We start from the raw sequence: 24520 nt of genomic DNA on the forward strand, positions 1-24520 counted from the left end.
GTTTCATCGTCCACAAAACATTTCTGGAGCTCCACAACAAAACAGCGTTGGGAACTTTCCATCAGCATTGAAGATGACTAAATAACGACTGCATTTTCATTGTATGGTATCTCCTTGCTTTAAACCTTTCTTTAGATACACACACGTAGACATAGATTGAGTCACAAGTGGAAATTTGAATTTCTAGCATCACATGAAGCCACAATGTCCAGACGAAAGCATGCAACAACTATTCTGTTATGTAGCTACATGAAAACCTACAGGGACTCTCAAACTGAGACTACTGAGAGCCACTAGAGGGCCCCCTTTTCTTAAGGTTGTCACTGATTTTGCACTCGCTTGATTCAGACTGCAGATCATAATGAAACATCCTAAACTTTTCTGGTTTTACATGCAATAAATCAACATTTAGGGTTGAAGTCTGGTGTTATTGTGTACATGGTGTGTTGGAATCTGGTGTAGAAAGACATGAAAAACAGAGACCGGGTTTATTTTGTTTGTGTTTATTTATTTCTAATGCGTTTTATTTTTATTTTTTTTATCTGTTGTCCACAAAGTCATATTAGTCACTACTATGTTAGATCAGTTTTCCCTCACTGCAATGGCAGTAAACTACACAAGAGCCCAAACCCAGCATGGCCCCCTCGCCTCGCAAACAAGATTTGTCAACACCTTCAAAAACAGTCGTAGCTTTCAATACTTTATAAGCAGGATCAGCCCGTCATACCCAATACACCATAGTGTTGAACTGATCTGATTCACAATCAGGAAATAATAAGGTGCAATTTTCACATACGTTTTGAGAAATCACAGGGTAGCCTCATTGTATTCAGTTTAAAACAGGTGCAAATGTAAAGGCTGCTGTACAGCTTGGCGTTTTTCCCGGCTTAAACCAGAGTCGGACGAACTCAAGGATGCTTTCTCATGTCTTCTTGTCAGCTTTGAAGGTAGTTTGAAATAAGCTCTAAAAAAATAGGAAATACACCTTTAAGTTTGAGACTATTTTATCCAAAAACAAGAGTTTTTATGTCTCTCGTTGGCACGAAAAAAACTGAGATTTGATATAATCTCACTCATTTAAGTGACGTGTGCAGTTATATAAATACATTTTTATCTAACAGATGGTTTAAAGACATCAACTGTCCATGTTTAGAATAATGTAAAGGTGTATTTCACCAGTTTTCAGGAAAACTTTTACTTATTTAGTTATAAAAGAGCTAAAAATGTACTCAAAGGGGCACTTTACATATCAAGATCAGTTTACTGGTCATGATTTATATTACTGAGCTTGATAAAACAGTGGATCTTTGTCTGAGTGTGAAAAACTAGAAACTCGGGATGTCAAATTTGAAAAAGTGTGAGGATATACGGTATCAGTGATGGTGCGTGTCCAACGGAAACGTGGAAATGACGGATCCTGTGGCACCTTAAGGGAAGGTTTAATAAAAGACCTATTGAGTTGCATTATGGGAAATGTAGGATCCGCAATGTAGGAATTAAACGAAGTCGAGATATCCTTTCGCTAATTTTCTGAACTTCATGGAAATGCACTCAAGAGTGCCGGAGCGCCCCTTTAATTTGCTTTTTAAACATCCTTTCAGTCCGCTTATGAATACATTCAAAGGCATCCGTGTGTTTGTCGAACTCTTAGTAAGCAGGAAAAAATGGTCATGTTTCTGGTACAATTATTGGCTCAAGTGCTGCTTTCAGAGCAATTTGTGTGCAAGAAATTTGGGAGTGGAGTTTGAGTCAAAGGCTGCCTTTTTTACATTCAAATCTCCGGGGGTTTATTCTGAAAATCTCTCATCGCCCAAGAAAATTCCTGTCATCAGACATCGAGATTGACTGGCAGGCTGTTTTATTCCCGTCTGCCGGCGGGAGGAGTAGAAGGGACCATCACTCAGGTTTGTGCTCTCTTTAAAAAACACAACATCTCTAGTGCTATCTGTACAACATTCAACAACACATTTCTCTTGTTTTTTTTGTTTTTTGTTTTAACCATAATGCCAAAACAATAATAATTATCATTATAAGAAGAGCATTTTTCCATCTCAACGGCATTGAACGAACACCACACGAACTGAAATAAAAATCTAATAAAGGCCTCAATACCAGATAGTACACGTCACCTTCAAGTGGTGCTAGAGATAGACAGCTTACGGACGAGAGAGGGACATGGAGGGAGAGCAAGCGAGAGAGAGAGGGAGAGAAGGGGGGAGGGAGGGTTGAAGAGAGAGAGGACAGGTGATTTATTTTGTTTTCTCAGGTTGATATTTAGTGTCACCTCGGACATGTTTTGGCACCTTCATAAGATTAAATATATTTATTAGACTTAGACTTGGGCTTTGGTTTACCAAGGGTTAGTATTAAGACCAAAAGTAGTCTAACCCTACATCTATAATGATTTTTACTCGTCTAGTAAATCGAGGTTAGTCAAGGTTAGGTAGTCCATTCTTTCAAGAGTCTAGCCATGCTAGATTGTAATAAGGCCTAGTGACCTTGTTTAAGGCCGAGCGGGCCCGAAGAGCAGGAAGGAAACCCGGTCTGCAAACAGATTCCCCCCGGGAGAGAGAGGTCAGGAGGTAAAGACATGAGAAAAAGATTAGGTAAATGGGCTGAAGTGGTGAAAGAGAGGAGGAAGAGAGGAGAGGAAGGTCAGAGACAGAGAGGAAGAGAGAGAGTGTGTAGATATAGGCTAAGTGCTTTTGGTGAGTTTTACAAAATACACCAGGAAGTGCTTGAAACAGAAGGCACGATGGCATTGACAGTAGTTGTTAAGGAGACACCACTAAGGGACTTTCACTACAAAACTCATAAGGTGCTCTAAAAAAGAACTGAAACACATTAATGCACATTAAGGCGTGGTTGCAATCACAGAATACCCCATCAAGAAGTAGTCTAAGTACATAAATAGTGGTTGTTGACCAGCCAGCCCAGTCACAAGAGTAAAATGTCGACATTGTATGTTTCTGCAAACCAGATACATCGAATTTGTGGGTATTTTTCATCAAGACGTCGGGACATTTTCCAGTTGAGTTTGGGGCATCTAAATTGTTAGTCTTTGAGGAGACGTTAGGTCAATTTCTAGCCGTGTTTGTGGCGTTAAAACTGGGTATTTTTAAGGAGGGGTCAGGACAATTTTAAGCCATGTTTTCGGCAACAAAAGCAGGCATCTTTAACAAAACATCAGGACATTTTTCAGCCATGTTTGCGGCAAGAAAACAGGATTTTTTTTAAGGAGACATTGGGATATTTTCCACCCATGTTTGTGGCATCCAAACTGGGTATTTGAAAAAAGACATCGGGACGTTTTTCTGCCATGTTTGTGGCAGCAAAATGGGGTATGTTTAGGAGGTGTCGGAACAATTTCCAGCTGTATCTGTATGGGAAATTTTCCAGCCTTGTCTCTGGCCACAAACCAGTCATTTTAAAGGACACAGGAAGATTTTCGAGTCATGGTCGTTGCATCAAAACCAGGTATTTTAAGTAAAAATACGAGCTTTTCCTCAGACTAGCCAAGTGACTTTTGTGCCTAAACCTAACCATACCACAGCATTGTCACAACATAAAACTGCAAATTGAAATGTAAAGAAACATAAAGTTTCAATATATTAATGGTGTGCAGAAACGTACTATGTCAACATTTTCTCTGGCAGGAGGGTTGAACCAGCATAAGGGGATATTTCACGTCTCACGTTCATATTTTTCTTTTTCATTTTTCCATCAAAACACAACAATTCAGGAAAAGAATTTGATTTTTTTTTCCATTCATAGCAACTGATGTGTGGAAGTTTACACAGAAATGTTCTTTAAATAGGAACTTTCTTTAACAACCAGTCCAATGGTTGGATATTTGATACGCTGATCGACTGATTGAACGATTTTCGCTAATCGATGGGGTAAATCGATCGGAACCACAGCTCCACACATTTAAAACGACAACAGAAAGTGACGACTTCCATTGAAAAACGTTTGGTCTATCCATAAAGTCAAAATAAAAACAACTACTTTGGGAACTCAAACCTTGCACAGTGCTCTGTATAGACATTCCGACTAGTCTTAGCTCACAAACATTATAATCAATATTACCTATATTGATAACCTTTTTCTGTAAGCATCTTGAAATGAAAATAAACAAAAGTCTGCTTCTTTTTTTTTTTTCGTCTTTACAAAAGCTACACATATTCTACTGGGATGTCTATGCATTTGTTAGTGTTTTAATAATTACTCCTACCATTGTCTTTTCTTTTCTTGTAAAAAAAAAAAAAAGAAGAAGAAGAGAGGGAATCTACTCATCTAAAGGACACCATACCCCGAGAGCTTGTTTGTTTCTCAGATTTAGTCCTGTTTGGCAGGGATACTGCTTTCCTTTTTCGTTCTTTACCTTGTATCTTCTCTCCTATTGAAAAAAAAAAATTAAATTGCTCCTTTTTTTTTGACACAGTTGCTAAGTCTCTTTTAAAAAGGTGTGTCAGCTGATTGTGTTCGGGAGCCCTCAGACAGACTCACGCTCCATGTTTTGTTCTTTTCCACGCATTTACGCCGCCTCGGCAACCGAACCCGCATCCGGCACCATTGTAAACACTGAGTTTCGAACTGTTGCCCCTTTGTATCGCTCAGCCTTTGACCTCTTTCATCGCATTATACATTATTTATATCAACTGCTTCTTTTTTTTTTTGTTGTTGTTGTTTTCTTTACAAACTGAGCCTCAAAGCCGCCTGTGTTAAGGACATCACGCTACGATGCAGCATTTCTTTTACAACTTAACTATTCACAACACCCTAGAACCACTTTTAACAAATATACTGTACTTAAATTGTTTTAAACTGTATATTCAGATAAAATGAATGACCTATCAGAGCCCTGATGCAAAGGAATACCAGAGACTCTCTTGACAACATACATGAACAGGCACTAACTGAAAGAGAAAAAAATGTTACAAACTTTTCTTTCTGTTTTTCTTCAGGACAATCGTCTAGAAACACTTTTCAGACAAACAAGGCAGTGATATATAGTTGAGCGAAAGCACGCGGCCTGCAACAGTCACCCCCATGCCTTACACTAATACCAAAAAGCTTGAGACTTTTCTAGACTAAACTTTCCTCCACATTCGTGTGGGCTGAGGAGGAGCTTGAAGCTTGAGGTTCAAACTGTTCAGTGGTCAGTCAGGAGAGCATCTCTTCACAGCTGGCTTCAACTTGGTCAGTAAAGTAGTAGTCTGCGATATACAGTCCATTATTAGTGTGGAATAAATGCATGTGGAATGATGCAGGATCTGCCCTAGCATTTCTTTCATTTATCAAATAGGAGGTCATCTTAAAAATCATCCGTCTTGGGGTGAAGCTTGAGGAAAAAACTTGAAAAAGTGGCCTACAAAGTCCTGAAAAGATGCACCTATGCTCTTTTGTACAGGAAGTTTATGTTGTGGACGACCACACTGTCAGAACTGAAGTAGATGAATAATGTCGGAGGGAACATAACAGCAGTGATTTTTCTCTCCATAGCTTTCAAAAACCTCAGGAATCAAGTATCCTCTGTCCAGAAACGAAAGTATAAAGGGGCAAATAATAATTGACCTTAAACCCCTTTTCTCTCTGCAAAGCTATCTGCCCCTTCTTCACTTCTTTTTCAAACCTAGTTGAAAGCATCGAACACAACTCTCCAATTGGTGCCATCCAAAATCATCCAATTGGTGCCGTCCGAAATCATTTTAATCTGTTAAGACTCTTTCCTCCTCACCCACCATGTGGTTGGAGCTCAGGGCTGGTGACAGAGCAAGGGACATCCTCAGATCCTGGTCCTGTGAATCCTCCAGACTGCTGTTCTCCAAATTATCTTCCAACTCCTCCTCTTGCTCTTCCTCATCCTCCACCATCTTTCCCTTGAATGCCAGATCGTCTCTTACATTGTTGGACGCTGAAGCCACGTTGGATTCTTGGTGGTCGAGGATGTTTTCCAGATGTTCTGCTGTATCCTCAGACAGCCCGTTCAGGGTCTTGCCCTGAGTTGAGGACCATTCCCCTTTGGATGCCTGGGACTCCGGCTCACTCACATGCCTCCATATTGTCAGAGAGTCGAGGTCGGAGTGATCGGTCCGGGGCCTGGTGGCCTTAGGGGCTCCATCGTCTTCTAAGGTAGTCGAAGGGCCTCTCTTGCGTCGAGACTTACTGGTGTGGTTGACCTGGAGATGCATGGCCATCAGCTCTGATGAGGATGTACGGAAAGGGCAGAATAAACACTGGCTCAGTTTGACCCCTGTTGAACTATCTCCTCCACCATCTGCGCCACTGACACCACCTCCTTCACCGACACTCATGCTCCCATCCTCCTCCATCCCTCCAAGGCCAGGTGAGGTACGACGGGACAGATCCAGGGGTTCAAACCCGCCCTCTTGAGTTGAAGGTGCAGACCCTTCCTTGTCACTCGACGGTTGAACCATTCGGCTAGTAGTAAGGGGCTTACGACGGGACACTTTAGGGGCCTTCGGTGGAGGAGACTCTCTGATCCAGCCTCCTTCCATTCCACCTTGGTAAAGGGCCCCCATCACCCCAGACAGATACCTGTATTGGGTCTCCAAGTCGACATCCCTTAGAGCCGCCAAGGCCTTGCGATGCTCCCGCTGGTCTGGGAGCCCCAGGAGCCAGGACTGCTGGCTGGGCCGAGAAGTGGGGCTGTCGGTTGGGCCTCGGTTCACCGGGCAGTGGTTGAGCTGGGAACGACGTTGCTTGGCCAGCCCAGAGGTTCCAGAGGTCAGACTGTTGATAGTGGAGGTGAGACCAGAGGAGGAGGAATTAGAGGAAGCTGCCAAGGCGTTGCGTTGCTCCCTGTGGTGCCGCTGGAGGTGGTACTTCAGTGAGCCTGACTGGGTACCCGCATAGTCACAGTGGGGACATTTGTATGGTCTCTCACCTGCAGGAAAAAGGATTAGCAAGATAAGATGGGGGTAATGGTACTGGACTCTGAACAGGTAGCACCAAACAGTGTGAATGAACCAAGGCCAAAGGGGCTCTGTGGAACGTTTGTGTTGTGCTAGAAGCTGGTTGTTAGTTTAAGTTAGCGGACTCTTGAGGACGTTCATAAAGTCACGTCCTTTGGACTCTCATGTAAAATCTGACATCTGTAGAGCCCCTTTAATCTTAAATGGGAATTCAGATATGTTTAAACTCTGGTCCTAAGTTAACATAATATGTTTGTCTGTAAATGACTGATAGCTACAAAAAGTCCAGTTAAATCTTTGAGCTTTTGAATCTGCATTAGCCTGCAACATAATCCTTCAGGGACAACCTGGACCAGCGAGGTACGTCCACTAAAAGTGCTTCATTTCTGCCACTGACAGGCGGAGATTGTTATTCTTAGTGTTGTCAACATCAAGGACAGGATCCCTGCAGAGGTAAACAGCTGCTCTATCACTCTTGCCAAATCTACCAGACCCCATTTACAAAAACAGTAATTTTATCACCGTAAAGCACACTTCACTCAAATTTGACAAGAACAAGATAAAAACTCACCACAACTGTTGTGATTAAGCTTTCAACTATTCTAACAATCACCAGCTCTGGTTTGGCCAAAATAAACCCCTAATTCACTGTGTTAGATGTGAAAATATCCTCTCCAGCTCTTCTTTCCCTTGCTGCTTTTCTGATGTCTCTTGCTCCTCACCTGATATTTTCACAACTTCCTTAGTGATGTATTGGACCAAATTTTGAAACTTCTGTACCTGTCATTTACACACCAGAACATAAGGGCCCAGGTTTAAAAATAGTGGAATTCCCCTTTAAAAGGACCACTGATTTTACATCTTTCAGCTCATTTACTGTAAATCACATAAACTGTATGCTAGTACTCGACTGTGATGGATTACACAAAAGTTTCAAGAGTCTGCTTATTGATTTTAGTATCATAGTGAAATGAACAGAAGACAATGTTTGCCTGGAAAGTCAGAAAATACATTCAAAGATCTTTAACACGACAGCATTTATTGTATGGTGATTATATGGTGAGTGGGACATGTAGTTACACATTTCAAAGGGAGATGGCAGTATTCCATCAATGATTAAAATGACACTTCTGGGAAGGATGAAGAGGAGGAGGCATCATGCTGGAGGCATATCAACAGCAGGAAATGTATTGCATATGAAAAGCGTAAATGATCTTATTCACAAGAACAAAAAAACTGAACACAAGAAGAACAGAGCTCTATTGATGAATGCAGATGCACACGCAGAAGTATGAACGATTTGATTTTGTCGCTGAAGCAAAAAATAATAATGGGATGAAAGTCTCGAGGGGCAATAATCTCAAGAGGACAGTAATATCAAGAGAGTATTATTATAATTTGATGCCTTCACTTAAATTACTGACCATGTGGTAATCACTTGATGGCACAGAGAAGCAATAGCGCATGAGAAAAAGAGCTGTACGCTATCATGAATAACATAGCTGTGATGTGATGGGTCCTGTCAGCCATAGATGAGGATTCATAATGGCAATACTAAATAGATTTTATTGAATGCATTCTGGGCACCGTCTTGCTGGAAAGACTTGGACGTGCTCCAGTTACCAGTTGCTGGAGATTGGTGGCATCTCAGAAATGGAAGAGGGGTCTTAATTTTGATCAAATACACCAAGCGAAGGCAAATAATAGAAATGGCAATGACTCATGCTGTGATTATGAATATGGATCATATGGAGTGTGAGTGAGTGCTGTGTGAGTTCCCAATTTCCATTAAAGTCCTACACACTTTTCACCATTCCATATGAGGGGTTTTTAATTTTTGTTTTGTTTCCGTAAGTCTCGGAAAAGCCTGTTAGCTGTTGAAAGCGCCTGATAGAGCTGCTCTACAGTCAGAACAATTGAACAATTATGGGACATAAATTTGAGGGGAACAATTACAGATTGGCTTGCTTCAAAGACAAGGTCAGAGGATGTGAAAATGTATGGAGAAATATCATTAAGAATCATATTACTTTATCTTAAAAAGTCTGTCAAACCAATTTAGGCAAATGGAGTTTGAGAAAAAGAGTACTATGTATCTGCAGAAGAAAAATTTGATGTTTTTTGTTTCTTTCTTGGGGATTCAGGCTAGTGAGAGAAGTGAACTTTTTACTGAGAATTTGTTAGTTTTAATCCCTGGAGTGGCTTGATCTTCTTAAAAAAATGACTGCTAATATACCCTCGAGCAATGCACTTAACCAGGAGTTGCTCCAGTGGAGCAGCTCAGTTGCCTGCAGTCGAGGGCTATGATTAGCGCTGGCCAGCTCTCTGGGGTGAACGTGTAAAAAAGAAAACGGTGTACCGCTGCTAAAGCAAGGATGCTCAATGAATCCTTTCCAGGGATTTATAAAGGTTAAAAAAGTAAATGTGGTTTGTTAAACTCACAGCAGTTCTCACCTGTGTGAACTCTCAGGTGTACTTTGAGATGGTGTGAAGAGCGGAAGGCTTTACCACAGTAGGGGCAGTCTTTTATCCCTCTTCCACGCACTCGCTCCCTGGTGGGAACTGAAGGTATGGAGGAGACTGCTGTCAAGCCATTTTCTCCTGTAAGTGGAGGAAAAGGTAAAGATAACAGCTTGTGTGAAGGCCCCCCAGAGAGCTTCTATTTACAACAGAAAAGCAGTATGAAAATAATACACGCTTGTGATAATCACACCATAACATGTGAACAAACAAAACCGACAAGACAATATAGAAAAAAGCGGATGTGATTGTACCTTTGAAGCTTGAGATGACAGAGTGAAACCCTGTAGCTGCCCCCGCTTGTTGTGAGCCACCACTGTGCAGTTTTGATTCCTGTCTCATTTCTCCCGTTTGTTGGGATCCACCACCGTGTAGCTGAGATTCCTGTCTCACTTCACCGCTGCCTCCTCTTCCTAGTCCCATTCCTCTACGACTACCACTCCCCTCCTCTTCGCCGCCACCTCCTTTCTGGGGCCTCTGAGTGTGAACACGGGCATGAACCACCACTTGCTGCAGGCTGCGGAATAGCTTTCCACAGTCTGGGCATTCCCAAGGCCCTCCTGCTCCTGAATCATCTCTTGGATCCAGGCCTCCAAGGTAGGCTCTGACTTGGTCGGCCTCCGTGATCACCGAGCTCCGACCTGGACCTCGCTGGCCTTGCTGCTGGCCTCGCTGGTGGGGCCTCTGCTGCTGCTGCTGAGCTACTGCCAGGCTGCGAGCCACCAGCTGCCACCATGTTGCCTGGTCCCCTCCTTCGGAAACTGAGGCAGTCTCACCTGTGCCCCCTCCTCCTCTAGTTGCTCCCCCTCCTCCTGAGCCGCCAATGCCGCCACCATTTCCCATCTCTGCCACCTGAGCCACTGCTTGAAGTCTCTCCATGCAGCTGGCCCCGCTGCCATCACTGGGCAATCCCAGGTAGCCCAGGATGGCTGACTTGCTTGAGCCCATTCCCATCCTCCCACCAGTCTCCCTCTCTGATCTTCCATGTCCACCTCTGCCACCTCCTCGCTGGGCCAGAAGGAGGCTTGAGTAGAGCGCATTAAGAGACTGATTACTAGCAGAGCCTTTTGCCTGCTGCTCCGCACCTCCTGGCCCTCCAAGGGCTCCGAGTCCAGCCTTCAACCCAAGCTTATTGAGATGTACTTTCATGTGGTTTTTGAGGAACCAAGGCTCCTTGAAGCCACGGCCGCATACCTGGCACTTATGGTCCAAGGAGTCCTTGTGCTTTCGCATGTGTCCCTTCAGGAACCAGGACTGGGTAAACCGCTGTCCACAAGTTTCACAGCGAAATGCTGGCAGTGCAGGAGATGCAGCAGCAGCAGATGCTGATGTAATCTGCGGGGTACTTGGGGTCGGGGCTGGGGTATGGGTCGGTGTGGGCACCGGAGTGTCAGGGGTTGCAATGACTGGCCTGGAATTGAAGACCGGTGGCAGAGCAGGTACCTCTGGGGAAGGGTGGCACTCCTGCAAGTGAGATGCCAGACTCTCTTCTTGGCTGGCAGAGAAAGGACAAAGAGTGCATTTATACGGGTTGTGGAGAATGCGAACATGGCGCGCCAACTCCAAAGCCGTGCGGAATTTTCCTTTGCAGGCATGGCAGCGAAACGTGGGCGCGATAGGAGTAGACGCACCCTCCACGATGGTCGCAGAATAGGGAGAGGTCACAGAAACAGGGTCCTCTGTAAGTGGAGGGGTCAAAGGTGTGCTGTCATCCAGTAAAAAGTTTGGGTTCTGGTCTGTCTGTAAGCCATCATCTAGACCTTTGACCTCACCATCAACATCCTCGTCTTCTGTGAGATGCTGGATGAGAGTCCCTGGCAGTAAACACTGGTTTGGGTGTCCTCTGTGATTCTGGGTTAAGTCTTTGTGGTTTTGTTGGATTTTGAGGTGCTGCTTTAGGGGTGCTGAGGGGAGTCCAGTTCGGTATAGGGCCGAAGCTCGGCGGTCTCTGTCCAGACTGTGAGCTCGAGCATGAAGAGACAAAATGCTTTGGAATCGGAATCTCTTCCCACATACATGACAGGGAAACCTGAGCGCAGGCCCTGACGAGGCCCCTCCAACTCCAGGTGTCGGCCTGGCGACAGTATCCTTCTGGAACAGCTGGAGGTCTAACTCGTCGTTGCAGTTTCCACTTTGCCCTGATGTGAGGGCAAGCTCCAGGGCTCCGAACCCGAGGACTGGTGCTGATGGTGTGACCGGTGGAGAGGAGTCCAAACACGGGCTGCATCCAGCATCTTGTCCACCTCCTCCTGGGAACAGCGCCACTGCCGGTGTCGGGGAGGGAGGAACTCCATCCAGTTCTTCCTCGTCATCTTCTTCATCAATATCGTGGTGATTGTTATTTTCCTCATGGAGGGGGAAGGGAGAGAGGGGGAAATAAGGCGTGGTGTCCAGGCTCTGAGGGGAAGGTTCGGGGCTCTGAATGGGCAGGACAACGGGGCTGTCGGGTAGAGAGAGCAGGGTGTGAGGAGAGGAGGCCTGGGGGCTGTGGTCCAGGGATGGCAGCGTTGGGGGGGACTGGGGCTGCTCACAAGAAAGAGACAACACACACTCTGGCGGAGAATCCATCCTCTATCAGTACAAAACACAGAGAGAAGGAGAGAGGCAGATAGTGAGTGGGCATGATGACTTAAGAGGAGTTACAACTTTAAAAACCAAGAGGAAAGGTTAAATTTGCATGTTGTGCATAATTATCTTTAACTGTAGCATGACCTTGACCGGGTATGGAGAACAGCCAAAAAATAGATATAAGCAAATGGTATTAGTTTGCTTAACTGGCTTATATGTCTGTATGTGTGAATATGTGTGAGAAATATATAGAATTACCAGCAGTGTGTGTGGTGTTATGCCATTCTTTAGTGTCTCGGTTGATGGGGGACACACGACTGCGGCAGCCTCCTCCTTTAATTTTCTGGGGACAAAAAAAAATAAAAAACCTGATGAGTGAGTTATTTGCAATCAAAAATCTAACATTTATTGTACTTGAAAATTATGTTGTTGCCAGGTTAAAAAAAAACACATTTTGGCACATTATCGAAGCTATTATCTAACTAAAGACTTTGGATAAATTAGCAGTATCAGTGTCAATGTAGGCGTAAACGCTTTTGAAATATTGAGCAATGAACTGCAGGTAGCAGATTTTTCCTCAAACAGGATAAAGACCCATTTGCACGGAGACTCTTTGAATGTATTCCATCATAAATGGTAATAGCAGGGAATCAAATGCATACTCATTACGGCGGTGTTTTAACGCATGTAAATGTTAAGTACAAAGCAAATCTTTATTTGATCCTCATTTACTCTTCAGTTTGCGTAGGCGTATGCATGCGCTTCAATGTGTAACAGGTGTGCACCTGTTCCTGCCTCCTGCATGTGTTCACAATGCACTCCGGCATACTGTTAGCACATATGGGATGATTAGCCGGAGTGTGAATGTGCACCGGTGTGTATCTGTCTGTGTGTTTCAGCGTGTGTTTAGGAGTTAAGGGCACCACCACAGGACATGGACTGTCCCAAACAGGATGGGCGCGCGATGTTTTGACTTCCCCACACACCCTTCCTGTGCACTCATACAGTAGCAGCTTTTTGCTAAAATCAGGACTGTACACACACATGCGCACACCCACACACATTCTCGTAAAGTATGCATGCACTTATGCAAGCGATATTTGTCAAATCTACTGCCTGGGTGTGGTAGCTTTGACCCAAACGCTGCTTAGTCATGGTAAGTTGTTTAAGTAATGTACAAATGTGAGCTTATTCTACGGTTGTGTCGACTGCACTGCAACCGTCACCCCAGATTACAGAGTCAGCTGAAATGTAAAGTGTGATATACAGCATATTGAGCACACGAGCACTTTGCCAAGCACGCTCACACACCCAAATATTTTGAGTGCACAGCAGTTTGCATCAGTTCGACTGGATTTATGCACATCGGCTGTTTTTTGTCCATCATTTGGTGGAGTTGAGAAGCAGCAGAGGCGCCCACAACAAAACAAAAGGTCATCAATCATTGTGGCAAAACAATGGAACATCTGTGCTCGCAGGTGTGTCGCCCATATTTGTGTGCACGCGGTGGTATGCTCACATATGTGTTTATATGATCTGCCGGATTTGTGTACGTCAATGTGTCTGTGTGTGTGTGTGTGTGTGTCACCGAGCCTGCATGACAAAGAGATTCTCATGTAGCCAGTTGACATTTTAGCTCAGCTATGACTCACAGGGATATCACACCATATCAATCACATAAACACACAACCACAGACACACACGCACTCACACAGAGTCCTTTCTTAATCCACCATTATTGTTCTTTCTCTCTCTCTCTGTCTTCCTTTCCCTTTTCTGTCTTTCTTTTCTCTCCCTGATTCATACTCTTCCCATCCCCCTCTCATTCTCTCGCTCCCTCCCTCCGTCTATTATTCACTAATTTTCTTTCATTCTCTCCCTCTCTCTTTCTTTCTCTCCTGCAGTGTTGCCAGTTGGCAGAGTGCCAGGGAATGCTGATATCAGCTGGTGGATTGGGCCCTGCCAACATGGCGAAGAGCAAAAATGAGAAAGGAGGCAGACAGAGGGAGAGAAAGAAAGAAAGAGAGAGACAGAGGGAAACATACAGTGCAGTTACAAACTGGGCAGCATTATAAAAAAAAAAAAACACATTGTCAGAAACCATGTGAATGAAAATGATTTAATGTGATTGCCAGCGTGGTGTTGAGGGGAGAAGGGGGAAGAAAAATAGGGTAAAGAGACAGACATGCTGGAACAGAGAAAGGGAGAGAAATCAGAGTGGTGGAGTGGCAGGCCGGGGCATAACATGAGGAGAGGACAACAGATTTAAAAATCATTTGAAAAGTCAACACACACAGTCGTGTACATCCAGACAGACGGAGAGGAGAAGAAAGAAAAAAAAAAGGGACACCGGCTATCTAACTGTATCTGCGGCGGTGTTAAGTCTGATGGCATTATCATATGAATATCACCATCACAATGCATTGTTCTACCGTGACGGTGGCTGTCGCCAGCCACCGGCCCTGTCATGCCAATAAAGACAATTTGGATAGATGGAGAGGAGGAGATACGGTGCAGCAAAGGATGCAGGGAAAGAAGGGGGGGCTGGGTGCGAGTGAGGGACAGAAATCAGATTGGAATCAGGTGGAGCAGAAGAACATTAAAACCCAGGTGTAAATGAACCAAGAAAAACCAGCCACCTCCGGAGTCCGGGACACATTTGTCCGCATTACCTACGTAGTCTGAATCTAAATTTAAGTACTTTCCTTCGCTCAAAAAGTGCTCGCAAATCTATCCTCCAGGTGCTCAACAAGGTGTAAACTGCCAGCTTTAAAGGATGTGAATAAAGTGCGAAGACATGCAGCGGCTTTCGCAAAAAGGAAGGAGAAATGTGCTGTTAAAAGTACACCGCGGAAATGCATTTTTAATGTCAGGGGCGAATGTGATCCGCCTAAATCATACAGTCGATCCTGACGTGAGACGGAGAAACCCAAAAAATTCCCCTGCTCGTTTCCTCCACTGACTGACTGAAATGTTCGGTGCGAGTGCAGCAGTGTAACAACACAGCAATTCACACGGTAATGACAGCTTAAAAGCATATCGTTGTTGTGTTAAGCTTTGCCGTGATGTTGTCATTACAGTAATTGCAGTGTAACTTTGTGGGCACTTAGATAGCTGATTTTACCTTCGCTCGGAAATTATTTTTTAACACAGAGGTCAAGATGCCAACTTTCTTTTTTTTAGCCGCCGCCCCCCAAAAATCTGCATCGATTAAATCCTCGTAACCTCTCCGAAGCTTGTGTCACAAGGTGTGTGTCGAGCTTAAAGGTGGTGGTGGTGGGGGTGGGGGTTGCTGAGTCATACATCACATCCACGATAAATAGTTGCCAAGGGAGTAGGAGAGCAATATGTTCAGACAAGTTTATTTTTGGGGGGTTTTGATGTCATTGTGTAAATATCCACCGAGTGATAGAGTTTTATTGTGAAGGCAGTTAGTGCAGGTTCGTACACGCCACATCGCTGCACATCATAATTGTAAATGTGAGGGTGTGAACACCTTTCACTTAGTGTTTTAACTGTGTGTGTGTGTGTGTGTGTGTGGGCAGGAAGTACTACATCTGCTCAGCCTTGCATTAATGATACGAGTGTGAATGTGCGATATAGTGTCCATCGCCTCCAGCAATGTTTTCCAACCTCTTCGCCCTGTTACGCTTTGTAGCCAAGCAGCGTCTACTTCAAGCACTCATCACAGTTTGCATATTTAGGGTCATGAGCTCAGTTATTGATTGTTTCGTCTCGAGTTTTGGGAGTTTTAAGGAGGCTTTAAGGTTTGGGAAGAGGTTTTTCATCTTTTCAAGCTTCTTAATAATCGAATGACACCTTTGATATATGTACAAACTGTACGATTCACGCATATCATATAAACATTTCTATAATACGTATCACATTACATTCAGATCGCATGAAGGGGATGGTGGTTGTGTGAGGAGCGAGAGACCACTGTTAGAGACCACGTTTCAAACGACAAATCAGGGTATGGTCAACAAGACGCCAGCCACGTTTGTGGCGACAAAACCGGGTGTTTTAAACGAGATGTAGGGACAATTTCCGGCTGTGATTGTGGCGACAAGGCTGAGTATTCTGAATGGGATGTCTGGACGATGTCCAGCCGTGTTTGTAGTGACGAAACCAGGTACATTAAAAAGATGTTGGAACAAAATACGGCCATGTTTGTGGGGACAAAACCGGCTATTTTTCACAGGATGTCTGGACAATTTCCAGCTTTGCTTTCGAGTGATCAAACCGAGTGTTTTTAGCGAGACATCGGAGCAATTTCCAACCGTGTTCGTGGCGACCTGGTATTTTAATTCAAAAACATGATCTTTTCCTGACCCTAAACAAGTAGTCTTTGTGCCCAAACCTAACTGGAATTGTAAAGTCTCATCATATCAGTGGTTAGCAGAAGTGCACAATGCCAACTGGGTTGTTATTTCTGGCCTGATCTCCAGGTTGGGAAGCCCTGGACTTCAGGGACAGTGAAGAGAAAAAAAACAGGACACAAAAACTACCTTTGTATTGTTTTTATCTGTGCCTGCACGTGTCTTCCTCCATGCACCTAAAAATAGTCATCTCCAAGGTCTCAGGCCTGGGCCCTGGGGCATAAAGTAAAATGTGTGTCTGCAGGCTGTGCATGTGTACTTGAGTGAATCCTTACAAGCATATCTTTCTTCCAGCTGTATTACTTGAACCCTCATGTGATGAAGTGTGTGCGCGGCGAGGTGTCCTTTGGGGATAAGTGGGTGTATGAGAGACTGACCACAAAAAAAAAATGTGTATGAAAGCGAGGATGAGCAGTCGGGGGAGGCGGCGAGGGGAGTCCGCTCTCTGTGCGGTACAGTATAATTTGGCCCTGTGGTTTTTATCGCGTGGTCACGTGGCGAACTTCCCCACAGACGGTATTCATTTCCTTTACTTCACCTTTCCCTGAACCCCCCTGCTTCGCTCCAACTTTCTCTCTGGCTCTCCCTCCCCTTCGTCTTCAGCTCGAGCAGTGATAAGGGGGGAAAGTCTCCCACCGTGTCCCCACCACTAACTTTAAAGACGTGACTGGTGGATTCCTTTAAGAGAAAAGCCCTGGTGTGTCATTGGGGCCTGCGAATGGGAGCGATATTTCTATCAAAAGGCTCACGTTCGCCCTCGAAAACAAACCTGCAGGCGCTTTTGACGCTGCTGGGAAAGGTTGTCCTTCAAATGGCGACACACTGACATGTGGTTGACCTTTCTGATAGAGAGCCAGATGAAGAGAAAGTTAAAAACATATGATGCGAGAAAGATAAATCCAGCCCTAGACTCTCCATCTGTCCTCAGCTCTTTCTTCTTTTGCGAGATCTGAGGAGGCCACCAGCAACGTTTCATGAAAAAGCGAGAGAGAACATTTTATCTGCTCCTTTCTCCTGGCGCTTCTTCCCATCTAACCTCACCACCTCATTCCATCTCCTCTCCCTCGACCCTCCGTCTCCTCTCGAGCTGTTGCTCTTGCTCTTTCTGAACGATTTCCACCTCCAGCGGAGAACACGAGCCGACACTTCCCCGCAGTCGGGGAGCGCCGAAGAGGGAGGCGAAACGCGGCGGTGCCAGCCAGATCTGAGCGAGCGCATCTGAAACGTTGGAAAACATCACAGCGTCTCGACAGAGAGACGAGACTCTCGCTCCGAGTCGTTGCGGGCCGCGCCGCGTCTAAACCAATGAGCGGAGGCGCCGGCTGACTCGTCTGATTCGGGATTACAAGACTGAGGGGCCTTTAAAAAAGAAGAAGAATCAGGTTCGGAGCATGCAAAATGTCACGAGCAAATCACTGCATAAAGGCTTAGCTGTGCGTGCTGAAGATCACCTGAAGCGATTGAGGGAAAAGAAGCAAAGGAAGGGGCGAACACGCGGGTGAAACGAACGCCTACACGATGCTTTTATTTGCTCATCAAAAATCCAAATGTGTGCGAAAAGCCGTCAATCACACGAGGAAGAGCCGGGAAGTATTATCTCGTCGGTGATTCCCACCCCCTCCTATGAAGTGTCCTTGAGCAGGATGCCGATTACCCACAAGCCCCAGGGATGCTGACCCTACGCTCTGACCCCCTTGTGGAATATGTGTATCCGACATGTGAACACCTATAGAAAAAATAGAAACAGTTAACACCGGTTGAGTCTTTACTCACCCTGGGGAAATTTGCAGAGCATGTGTTCTTTATCTTAGCAGCGCCCTCGCTTCATACACTCCCAGTTACACTTTCTACACAGTCCATGAGCGGGTCGACACTTAAACTGACACTTCTTGATGTAATTCGAGGTGATGCACTTTGCACCCGGGCACCATGACAGATTGTGCACGAGGATGGGAAGTTACTTTGTTTTCCCTGCGAGGGGACGTGAGCCTAAAGGAAGTAGTTGGTGTTGTCGGACCACGTTGGAGTGAGAGGGGAGACAACAAACGGCATGAGCTTTCGGTCAGACTTTCCTTGAAGCCGCTCGTAGTGTTGCATGTGTGAAAACTGAAAAAAAAACAGGGCTTTAGATAAGTTTAAACCTGCTTTACTGTCTCGTCTCCACCGACCTGGGAAACGGCCGTGTGTTTAGGGTTAGGGTTCGGGTTAGAGGGGGTACTCGTTCCGAAAGTTACAGAAATTGTCGCTCACAGGCAAAATTAGAGATTCCTGGTGCTTTTAACACCTTCATCCTCTCTAAATAACCTTCAGGCCTCCTTTAAGTTTGTGTTGTCGGACCTTGTCGAGAGGGCAAAAGTGCTCGTAGCTGTTCCGGCCGTCGCAGCGAGAGGGGAGACAAAACGGTGCGCACATGCGGTCAGACTTTTCTAGAAGTCATCTGAATTGTTGCACATATTAAAAGCGCCAAGAATAGTTGTGTGAGGAATGAAATCAGAGCTTTAGACGAGTTTATGAACTGCTTTACTCTCTGACCCGGGAAATGGCTGCGTGTTCAGGGTTAGAGGGGGCACATGTCGTCGGGCCATGTCGGACGTCGGAGTCTGGGGTTAAAAAGCAGCCGTCGCAGCGAAGGGGGAGACATTTGAAGTCATTTGAATTGTTGCACGTATTAAAAGAGCCAAAAATAGTTGTGTGAGGAATGAAACAAGAGCTTTAAACCTGCTTTACTCTCTCACCTTCACTGACCCAGGAAGTGGCCGTGTGGTCAGGGTTCTCGTCAGTTCTGACAAACTAAAGGATTCCTGGCGCTTGAATCCCTTCCCCTCCTCTCTGACTAACTAACTAACCTTTAGGCCTCCTCTGCTCGCCATCTCCTGACGATCGCACCCAATGCGTCTCTCTATCTTTTGCTTGACCCGCTCTTTCAAATCACAACGGGCCCCCCCTCTTCCGCCGGCGCTGTGACCCGCTTTTTCGCTCGCAATTCCCTGCCGGAAAAAAAAAAAATCACGATTTTCGATTCCGGTTCTGAAACGCTTCACGCAGGTGGGTCGAGGAGGAGGATGAGGAGTGAAACGTCTACCTGTCCACCCCGCTGTTGTAATCAGTCTGAAGCTGGTCTGCAAGTGGCACAAGTGGCGTACTATTTAAGTAAGACCCTAATGCTCTAAATACACACTAATCCCGAGCAGGCAGCAGAACTCTCAACAGTCTGAAAATGTCACAATGCAGTAGATTCTCCCTAACTGAGGGCAAGCAGGTGCCTCTCCCGCAGCGCACTAATGACCCAATTATATCAATCAGAAGCCTTGATTGGTGCTACACTCCTCTCCCTTTTACTCTCTCTGTCTCTGTCTCCCTCACGTACAACCTCCCCCCCCCCCCAAGAGCCACCTGGATGGGGTGTATGTGCCCCCTCAAGTACAGTACAGTATGTACAAAGATGGGGAGGAGGCGGCATTGATGGTGGCGGAGGAGGATACTACTTGAGCACAACGAGCGGAGAGAGGTCTGAATGAAGCAGAACCATTAGAGTCCTTTTTGAAACATGGGGGCCAGTGTTTGGTGTTCGTTAGCACGGTGGGCTCCTGACGAGCGACGGGGAATCATGGGAAAGTAGGCAACCTGTAGGTAGTTTGGGAACGGGGAAGGGGGGGGGACGTGATTCCTGTCGTGTTTAAGCTTTTTTTTTAAAATTAGACGGAAATGCAAGAAATCAAAAGAAAAGATTTCAATAAGAGTGTGAACAGTTTTCAGAATTCACTCCCTAACTCGTGAGGAATTTGTTAAAAAAGAAAAATAAGGTGTAGTTTTTTAAGGGAATGCGTGTAAAGATTAAACAGAGTTGAAGGAGCCTCCACAAACATCCCTGTTTATAGGACAAGCCAGCAATGTCAACCTACTTCCAGCGTGCACACGCTCTCAAAAGTGTGACATTTCGGCTGGATTTTAAAAATAGGGCATTTCAGGATCCCTAAACATCTTCCATTGGATATAGAAAAGGCGACAGGAGTGTCTTTGGTCAAACCCAGATGACACGTCTGCGCCTTATCTCATGAGGAATTTCCTCCTCGCCCCGGCTATGATGTGCGTCAATAACGTGCAACCATTTTCAGTCGCTCTTTCCCCTCTTCTCTCTCGCGGCCATCTCAATTAGAGGCACATTAATGAAATAAATAACCGACAACAAACAATGCACTAATAAACACCCACACTAAAATGAGATTAACCCTGCCCGCAGATGGTGTCCGCGCACGATCCCGCGTCCAAAAAAGGAACAAAACGCGATTAAAAAATGATAAACAGTGGGGACGTAGTTTTTTTTTTTTTTTTTTTTTTTGGGGAAGTCGGGGGGTTGGCGTGTGTGTGTCATGTCAGCCTATCTATCGCTCTCTCCCCTGCTCCATTTTGTTCTTAAATTTTCTATACAAAAGATTAAGGGAGGGGAAAAAGACGAGTGAGCGAGCAGGGAGAGGACGGGAGGAGGAAAAAAAAGAGAAAAGTGCCATCATGGATTTCATCTTCAATCCTCTGCCAATCTCCCGATCATCAGTCCCCAAAAAAAATAAAGCGACATCTTGTCCACAAAAAAATCCACATTTTGAAACCGGTAACTTCTCCTCCGCCGACAAACGATCCCGGCAACACACACTCACACACACACACACACACACACACACAGGGCGACATGCCACACTTGCTATGCTACTTTCTGAGCTTTGTAAGACACTGGAGGTGATGTTAGGACAACGAAACGTGCCGTAGTAAACACAGTAGTGAGCGTTAAGCGGTTATATATCAAAATACAACCACTATCGCAGCCCTGTGGGTGCGTTTTTGCGCACAATCCCGCATGAAAGTGGCGGCGCTTATGTGGGAAAACAATGCACTACACAATGCCCTAATGTGTGTCCAACAAAAGAATTAGTCGAGCTAATCGCATCTGGTCACAAATTACGCGATGTGAATCAAGTTGCGAACACGCAAAGACAAAATCCACTTTTACGCCTCGGACAATATGTCTTCGGCTTAGCGAGGATCCGTCCCCGTTACGCACCGAGAACTTTGGTGTAAAAAGCGACTTTTTTTAGGGGCAAGGGGGGGTCGGATCGTCTCATGAGAGGTTAAATAAAGAAGAAGAGGTCGTTTTTATAGAAAGTACAGTCCCCCACGCGTGGAAAGCGCTGGCGAACACAAGTTGCGTAAAGTTAGGCGGATTAAAAAAAAAAAAAAATACATCTCCGAGCAACTCCGAGTGACTTTTTCGTGCACTTGCAACCATTTTAAAGTCGCGTTGTGGACTGTTTCACGGATCCATGTGGAGAAACTGCATTTTTTTTTAATGTTTCCTATGTGTCATGTCACGGCGCTTCCCGAGGCTCGACATGCAAATGTGTCGGCCCGGGGCGCGCACATACACCGGCTCCACATACATGACACACACGTAAAGTGGTCCGGAGCGGCGCGGTTCAACATGCACACATACATGCAGACATGCGATACATGCTACGTTGCCCGATCACGCACACACTACACACACACACACGCTCGCGCACACACACATCCCAAAAAACTGCGATTGGAAATAGAAAAACACAACAACAACAACAACTATATTGGCCATTATCCCGTGTGTTGCTCGTAAAAATAAAGAGAGGAGGTGGGGGGAGAAGAAGAAGGAGAAGAAGAAGGCAACAACAGTCGCAATCAATTCAACAAATTTTTTTTTTTTTTTTTTTTTTTCTTTTTTTTTTTTGGAAATGTTTCATCCAAGGTGTTTCACGCCACCGTGCATAAAAGTGTCCATGTCAACAGAGTGGCGGCTAAAAACGCAAGTAGATAAATGAAGATATAGGATATATGTTGAAAGTAAAGACTCAGTGTACTTACGGGAGAGGCGGCGAGGAGATTAATGACACGACACGTCATGATTACGTTTCACTTGAATTAAATACATTACGAGTTGGGAAAAAAATGGAAATCAGGGTTGTATACAAGCATACGCCGTTTCCCCCTCCCTCCTCCCTCCGTTTGGTCACCCTCTCCTCTCTCTCGCTCTCTCCTCCTCCATCTCCCTTTCTTTCTTTTCCCCTTCTCCCTTTCTCTCCCTTTTCTTCTTGCATTTTTTTGCCCATTTGTTGTACAGGAGGAGCGGGGAGTGAATAGAGGGAGGGAGGGAGGGAGGGGGGGAGAGAGAGAGAGAGAGAAGAAAGTGGGAGGGAGAGTGATGTAGGTTGGAAATGTTAATTATAATCTCAGCACGGGCACCATTTTACAACGCTGTCATCTCTTCACATTTGTATCCTAAATATGGCATCTGGGGTGGCGGGTAGCTGACAGTTTGGAGAGACGTTTCTGCTTTTTTTTGGTGGTGGTGGTGGAAAGAGAAGAGGAAGGAGAAGAAGAAGGAGAGGATAAGGGGAGGAAAAAAAAAAAAAAGTTTCACACCGACTGAAGTGTGTTTTTTAAAAAAAAGTGATGACAGGGGACGAGAGGGAGCTTAAATGTTGTGGCGAGCCACCCCGGAAGCACATGGCCACTTCCAGGATGGGAAAGATACAGAGTGCACATATTTTTTTGGGGTTCCCAACATAAGGTCCGGGGACCAGGAGGAGTCCCCCCCCCCCCCCTCAGGAGGTGGAGAAAAGGCAGCAGAGGGGAAAGACGTGCTAACATGACGGTTATCAGTCGATCAGTTTTGGGGAAAATACTCAAAATGACGTGAAAGTGTTCACAGTGAATTGTGCTTTTAGGCATCGGGAGTAGTTTTTAGCAGGTGCACGTCTCGTCCGACCCACAGCCGAGAATATCCCTCTTCCTCTGTTTGTCCTGCTGTTAAATGTGCCGTGGTTTGAGGCAGATTTTCGATAATGTTCACGGGATTTTAGGAGGTTAAAGGCCGAAGAACTCCGAAAGAAATTGACAGATAAGGAGCCTTGATAAGGTTTCACCTTGAAGATATAATATGTGACATTTCCGCCTTAAAATCTCTTAAAAAAAAACAAAAAAAACCGACTAGGTTTTGGTTGTATATTTTGTTGAGTTGTTTACTTATTAATCGAAATGTTTCCAACAGTGTTCGAACCTAAAGAAATTCCTGATTTTTCTAAAAGTAACAGTGTTTCATTTGGTCGCTAGTTGCTAAAACGTCCCAACATTATGATTTGTCAGAGACTGAGCCTGAAGACTACAACTCCCATGATCCCACGCTACTTCACAACATTATTTCATTATTAAATCACATTTTTTGTTATTGTTTGTCTCTGAATTACTTTGATTGAGATAACATACTGTGCATTTAAAAAAAATGTTTCATGGCTAATGTGTTAGCTCACATTTGCATCATCATCTCTGACCACCTGATGAATTTGAGTCCAACATTCACTCGCCGTTTAGCTCTTTAGGCGACAAAAGAAGAGACATATCTCCGTCTTTTGTCTCTGTTTTGGTCTCCACCACCTTCTGAGTGAAACATCTGCTTCTCCAGCAGCTAGCTAAATGCTATCCACTAGTTTTTTTTACCAGATAGTTGCTAACTTTGTCTTCTGGCTGTGTGTTGCTTGTCAGGTAGTGAACTGAAGGTTTATCAGAGCTTTCTTTGCTGAAAACATGGCTAAGAGAACATCACGTGCCGTACTCGTACTTCACTTTAAGTCAGTTTTTGGTGTATGTGCACTGGAGGTTGGACTCCGATTGAAGTCTAGAGCTACAGCGATTCATCGATCAATCAATTAGTCTTCAACTATATATAAAAAATGCTGTTTCCATCTCTTTAAAGGGGCAGTATGTAGTTTTGGAGAAGAAATTAAAACACAGAATTTTAATATTTACAATAATAATGAGGTAATAATACAATCTCCTTTCCATAACTGAATAAACCACCTGTTCTCAGAGGAAAATAAGGTTGAAAAAGATACTGTTTGAAGCTAGAAAGGTGGCAGGGTCCGCCACATATAAACAAAGTAAAACAGTATGAAGCTGTGTTGTCCTTTTAAAGTCAGTTTGTTTATTCAGTTTATTCAGTCATGAAAACAAAGAGAGTTTGTTTATTTAGTTTGTTTAGACATAAATCAAGCAGTGAAGATCTTTGTCTTCTGATTAAAATGTCATCCTCCA

The 24520-nt window shown here is 44.8% G+C and overlaps 1 protein-coding gene across 2 annotated transcripts; it reads right to left on the bottom strand.

The window, feature by feature from the left end:
• Positions 1–487: 487 nt before the first annotated feature.
• On the bottom strand, positions 488–22522 carry znf219 (zinc finger protein 219). Of its 2 annotated transcripts, none has more exons than XM_084343349.1 (5): positions 22295–22522; positions 12285–12369; positions 9713–12029; positions 9447–9539; positions 488–6910 (listed from the first exon to the last, which is right to left on the bottom strand). In XM_084343349.1, the coding sequence occupies exons 3-5, from the start codon at positions 12024–12026 to the stop codon at positions 5712–5714; spliced, it is 3606 nt and encodes a 1201-aa protein (XP_084199475.1). In that variant the 5' UTR covers positions 12027–12029; positions 12285–12369; positions 22295–22522; the 3' UTR covers positions 488–5711. The 2 variants fall into 2 exon arrangements, with proteins under 2 accessions (XP_084199475.1, XP_084199474.1); XM_084343348.1 differs by having other exon boundaries at positions 9393–9539; positions 22295–22520.
• Between the last annotated feature and the right edge of the window lie 1998 nt (positions 22523–24520).

Source organism: Pagrus pagrus (assembly GCF_965226575.1).
Source record: "Pagrus pagrus genome assembly, chromosome: 22".
In the NCBI taxonomy this organism is placed as follows: domain Eukaryota; kingdom Metazoa; phylum Chordata; class Actinopteri; order Spariformes; family Sparidae; genus Pagrus; species Pagrus pagrus.